Source organism: Nicotiana attenuata, unplaced genomic scaffold (genome assembly GCF_001879085.1).
Source record: "Nicotiana attenuata strain UT unplaced genomic scaffold, NIATTr2, whole genome shotgun sequence".
NCBI lineage: Eukaryota > Viridiplantae > Streptophyta > Magnoliopsida > Solanales > Solanaceae > Nicotiana > Nicotiana attenuata.
The window spans coordinates 413,520-419,410 of record NW_017670335.1 but is presented as its reverse complement, the minus strand read 5'-3'; the positions used below and the strand labels follow the sequence as shown (position 1 = coordinate 419,410).

The following is a 5,891-nucleotide window of genomic DNA, read 5'->3' as shown; positions in this document are numbered from 1 at the left end:
TTGAAGAACGCAAGCGTAATAATATCTTTAACGTAAATCTATCATTAGTTGCAACGACAAAAGGGGCGTAAATTTGTTTGATTCGGCCAATTTTGGGTTTATTCGATTCAAATTCTATTATCAGTTATGGACTTTTGAGTTAACAATTTGCTTTATAAGACATCATAATTCATTATTATATTTTTTGGTTGATTAAATTAGTTTGCCATAGTTGAATTTGTTTCACTCCAATTATCTAATTTTAATAAGTCATCTAACTTTGTCTTGAAAGGGTTCGAAACTGTACATACAAAGAAAAAAAAATGGAAAAGAACAATAAAGGGACAAAAAGAAAAGGTACGAATGGTAGCCAAACCAAAGCGGGGAAATGGGAAATGCGAAACAGAACAGAAGAGTGAAAGGCCAAAGAAAAGAAAAAGGAATTGGCTGGTAGCAAACTAAGCTGCTAGACATTTAAATATATGGACATGCAAAATAATAATAAAAAAGAGTACTAAAAAAAAAGCACCAAAAAAAAGGGGAAAGAGGTGTACTAGCTCTACAGACGGTTGTAGTATCAAAATACCTTTAAATTTCAAATTCGATCTACTTTTTTACAATACTAGTCTCTATGAACGTGTCTGGCAAATTATTGCCCATCATTAATCACACATATTTACAACAATCATGGCTTTATTTTTTAGCTAGTTGCCATAGGCGATCCTCAATATGTATTGCTCGAGTACAAGAATGTATTTTAGTTAGATATAGGAATACAAACTTAAATAATTAAGGTGTCCTGTCCTTGGAAACACCATGAGAATTCACAGAGACGAATTAATACGATCAAGATCTACAAATCCCACAAGCACTGCCCGGTTGCGTTCTTTAACCTTCACCTGATATATGACTCTGCACATTCGAAACCCCTTTTAATGTGCTAAACACCACTAGATGGACTAAATCCTATTATGCACTATGGACTAAATTAACATACCTCGAGGCTTCAGGCCACATTTCTGTGATTAAGGTTTCACCTGGATAGACATGTAGCAAGAATCTGCCGGATATGCTCTTGATCAAGGTGTGGTCACCTCTGCAAATACGTCCAATGATAGCCCTAATTGCAAATCCAAGCGTGCACAGCCCATGCAGTATCGGGCGAGAAAATCTGGGCATTGTTGCACCAAAAGATATGAGACATCTTAATTACAAGAAACCTAATAAAAAGACAGTAACTCGACGTTGCATCAACAGCACCAGAACATAACGAGGTTCGACACTGATATAAGTTTAGGACAGCAGAAGCAAAAAACAATCAATCAATGTTGATATCAACTAAGCCTCAACGGCAAATCAGTTGGAGTAAAAGCAAAATAACGTGAGAATTAAGTAACCTTAAAGAACCATTCTATATTAGGCTATGTTCTTAAAGTTACATAATGTATTTCCACCACGCCTGTTGTGTGAGCTTACTTGACAAAAGCACGAAGTGCAAAAGGTGAAAAGTAAAAGGATTATCAAATTCATAAACAATGTACAAATATGTCTAAGCATCGTATCCTTCAGGGAATGTCCAAGAAGAAAGTCAAGTCCTGAAGATGGGAAAGAAAAGTGCCTCTGTTTTTGCTTTTCGTTGCGATTACAAGAAAGTGTTTTAGCACAGGAGGACTTAGGCATTTGGGAAAATTCCATCAAAAATTTCAATTGGCAACTCTAGATATATAGCTTTTCTTTAATAAAATGTGCGTGGTTGGCTGGTACATTTCAGACAAACTCAGAGGGCCAAATTGCTTAACTCGCTATAATATAGCATTTCTAGAACTTGGAGAACTATCTTCAGTTAAGTAGACTTACTTCAATTTGGACATATTTCTTTTAAAAATAAAATAACCACAGCACGATTACCCTAGCATGTCTTTGCTGAAACATGCTTAGCACTGTGACTACACTATCTTCAGTTTGATAATTTTCTTCCTATTTTGCGATATATGGATGGTTGGTTCAACCCCAAGTATCATGCATCCATTAACAATTATCACTATTTCCTGGCAAAGTATTTACTTTACAATCATCGGTAAGTTGCAAATAGCAGGACATGTTATTCAGTAAAAAGATGGCGCTATCCATGGTAAACATATTACCCTGCAATACTTGCAACCAGAGGATCTGAATGCAAGGGATTGTAATCACCAGATAGCCTATACAGCAAAGCCTGCATAATGTCATTACAAAACAGAAGAAAAAAACCAATGTTAGCATATTGCAAACTTTTAAAGCTCTACAAAGAGGATGAAGTAAATCTATAAATTAACAGCTTAGGCATAGAATGCAACCATATTGAAGCTTTCAATCTCTACAAAGAGGATGAAGTAAATATATGAATTACCAGTCTAGGTATAGTCATGGAAGCATCAATCCAAGTAACCTACCTGTGATGCTTGTGTACACTCCTCGAAAACGGCAAAAGGTTGACTTTTGGGGATTTTTGGAAAAGCAGTCTGATTACTTTTTCTAGAGTAAGAATAAGGCCGAGATGACTTTGAGAAGCCACCTGAACCCCTCAAGTAAATAGACATCCTGCAATTACGATATCATATTTACTACTATTAACTGTAGAATTATAGCTTCACACTATCAGTTAAATTAAACTTACCGGTTCATGCATAGGGGTTCACCTGACTCTTTCTCGTAACTCACTATTTCAATTTCAAGAACAGCTGCTTTACCTGCCGTAAATCAACAATGCATCAATACATATCCTCTTTTCTCCTTGCTGCCTCAAGGATCAGATGACACAGCGACATTTTTGATTTATTGTAATCATCTTCAAAATGCCATTAGCTACTTCAAGAAGAAAAATGCATTTTAAGCTTCAATATCTTATTCACTCGAGCCAATTGTACCGCCTCCTACTAAGAAAATGCTTTTGTACAACAGCAGAAGACTTGCCATAAACTATTTGCCTCAAGTTCAAATGCCTTCACGTCTAGTTTTTATATCGTTCTTCACCTATCTTCGTTTTGTTTTTGTTTTCTTGTTTTTCTTAGCTGGGATAAGTCTTGCCATCATTTGGTGTTTGGGTTTTCTATTCAAAGTCATACCTTTATCGTGCAATCCTGCAACACTCGCTTTATTTAGTATCTGCATCAATAAGATTGAGGAAATAAATTATTCTGTGTTGACAAAGAAAAGGGACAAAAGAGTTAATAAAAACAAACAAGGACAATGACAAGCATTGAGGTGCCATTTGGTAAGAAAATTAAACTGTAATAGGATTTAAACTAACTCATGTTTCAAGTGTAATAGTCTAGGGAATGCTGTACAGCTCAATCATGTTTCTCCATGTGGTGGAACTAGTATGTGTAGACATGACAAGACTCCAAATAATTAAAGGTAAAAGTTAAGAACAGATAAGCTTCGGAGATGTACATATAAATGAATTCAATAAAAAGGTGCTTGTCTAACTAAAGCATCAGCAGATATAAGAGTGGTTAGGTTAGAGAATAGAATCCCGGGTTATGTTGATAGGACATCAAAAAAAGGATCAGCAGTACACAACAATGCATCCTACTAGTTACGTGAGGAAAAAGTTACTTCGAAATTACAATTAATCCTCACCTCTATGAGACACTTCTACAAGTAAAATTAAGAATTGAAGTATCTTGCCATAAAGTAACTAGAATGTTCTTAGCTCAGAATCTTACACAACCACTAGAAGGAAGTGGCTTGTAGATTTCAATGTATTGTTGTCCGTGCAGCAGAAGGCATGGATCATACCTAGCAAAAGCAAGAAAAAGATGACGTTCTTCAGCAAGTAATTTGGCGTTATAGAGAGATTAAATTCCTATTATATGGTCTCAAAAGTATTACATCTTTAGTGAAGCTAAGAAAACATAGAAAAGGAACGTCCCCCGCCCCACAACCCCAAATATTGGATGTGTTTACTCACTGCAAGCCCGGAATCTTCGAAATTTCTGAACCAACTCCATTAACGAACAAAGTAGCAAAAGTTGGCAAGACCTATGAAGACAATCAAGGCCAGCAAAAGAAATGAAAATCAGTTACAGTAACAAATTCCAATCCATCATTACATCCAGTGGCGGAGCTAGCTTGGAGTAAGGGGGTTCAATTCAATCCCCTTAGCAGACAAATTATACAGTGCGAATAAGGTAAAAAACTAATTTTTTTTACATATATAAGCTTTTGAATCCCCTTGACATGAGAGAAAATTCTAGTAAAATGGCAAAGGGAGTTCGAAAATTGCATATTAAATCCCATGTGTTACATTTTTGAATCCTCTTATATAAAATACTGGCTCCGCTGTTGATCACAACCACTGGATTGTACTGCTTTAGTGCAGAAAAACATTTGCAACAAGCAACGATATTAGATTCAAGCTGGAAATTGTAACTCCTAATTCTTCTGCAAGCAAGTTCATCACTTCATGCCAATAACAACAATATACCTGGATGAATTCCTGCCCATCTGCATTATAGACATATTTGAGCTCTTTATTATCAACAGCATCATTTCCACATGCTCCGATGCCTAACGCATAAATAGCAGCATCCCTATTTCAAGCATTACACATAGCATCATTCAACTGATTAAGAAAATTAACCAAACAAAATTCAATCCACTCTTAATTATAAAAGCCTAAATCAACCATCAGTATTCCAATACAACGCAAATACTCATTAGTGGATGTAACACTTCCACAGCTGGTGCGATTGCACCACTGCCTTTCGATTGGACCTATATTTATAGTTTTAAGAAAATTAAATGTAATAATACTAAATCCTCGCCAATTGTCACAAACCTAATTGCCAAACCATAAGAAAACTGAATAAGCTAGTAGTTTGTACCAGTATATGCGTCGTTTACCTTTCAGTATAAGTATATAAAGTCTGCAAAGAGCAAAACGCACAGATTAATAACGAAATTGAAACAAATTTGAGAAGCGAGAGAGTAAAAAAACAATTAAACTTACCTCAGGAAATTTGTAAGAAATGATAGATTCGGGATCAAATTCAGAACTTCCAGCGCCTGCCATTGAATTGTTCACTAAAGGAATGAAAAGAATCTTTCAAATTCTGACAAAAAGAGAGAGCAGTAGACGAAAGTCTGAAACTTTAACTGGGCTTTGGACCGCACATCGAGGTGAATAGTCGAATTTTATATTGCAATGTACAATCGGGATGGCACAGAGTACAACAAGTGTGACAGAATTGGGATAATGCTAATGCTAAAAAGTGGGTTAATTTTATGAATAAACATTCAACTTTCACTTTGTTAGTAATAAAAAAACTCAATTCTATCTTCAAGTATTATGAAGGTTACTTAACTAGTACTTTTTTTAATAAAGTCACTCAATTTTGTTCAAGTATGGTGGAAAGTCAGTATGAGAAAACAAAGGAGATATGGTTATAGTGACATAAAATTATTTCTATGATACTCAGGCAAAACTGAGTTGTTTTTTTTATTAACAAAATTTTATTTATGACTTTTTGTAATACTTAAACAAAGTTATGTGATTTTTTTCGTTACAAAAAAATAATTTTAGTAATTTTTACAATATTAAAAGTGTTATAATAGAATCGTATTTAAGATAAATGTCTATATTTTAGACAGATATTAGGGTTTGTTACTTGTTGGTTAAGCCATTTTTCCCTATAAATAAATGTGTTTTATTCCATTATAATTTATCTAAAATCAATAACAATTCTCTCCCATACTTTTCTCTGCAATACTCTTCTTCTTTTATTATTTTATAACACGTTATCAGCACGAGTCTCTAATTTTCTATTGAAATTTAGCCTATATTAATACTCATCTTTGAGAGCTTGATGGTACCACCGGTGGCTGAAATCAAGCTGATGAACTAATTTTGGTTTCTTGGATATTATATT

General features: G+C 34.6%; 1 protein-coding gene across 1 annotated transcript; it reads right to left on the bottom strand.

Moving 5' to 3' along the window:
- Positions 1-551: 551 nt before the first annotated feature.
- LOC109238023 (enoyl-CoA hydratase 2, peroxisomal-like) lies at positions 552-5,146 on the bottom strand. Its single transcript, XM_019404450.1, has 11 exons — positions 4,973-5,146; positions 4,867-4,889; positions 4,448-4,553; positions 3,932-4,002; positions 3,687-3,759; positions 3,084-3,123; positions 2,636-2,708; positions 2,412-2,559; positions 2,124-2,194; positions 977-1,150; positions 552-891 (listed from the first exon to the last, which is right to left on the bottom strand). The coding sequence occupies exons 1-11, from the start codon at positions 5,033-5,035 to the stop codon at positions 804-806; spliced, it is 930 nt and encodes a 309-aa protein (XP_019259995.1). The 5' UTR covers positions 5,036-5,146; the 3' UTR covers positions 552-803.
- Positions 5,147-5,891: the final 745 nt, after the last annotated feature.

What these genes read in the sequence shown, in the direction of transcription:
- LOC109238023 (XM_019404450.1), bottom strand. Translation starts at nt 5,035, where the DNA reads ATGGCAGGCGCTGGAAGTTCTGAATTTGATCCCGAATCTATCATTTCT. An exon ending in TGCAGGATTGCACGATAAAG is followed by an intron (nt 2,709 to 3,083) that starts GTATGACTTTGA and finishes GATTTACGGCAG; the next exon opens with GTAAAGCAGCTGTTCTTGAA. An exon ending in CTGGTTGCAAGTATTGCAGG is followed by an intron (nt 1,151 to 2,123) that starts GTAATATGTTTA and finishes AACAATGCCCAG; the next exon opens with ATTTTCTCGCCCGATACTGC.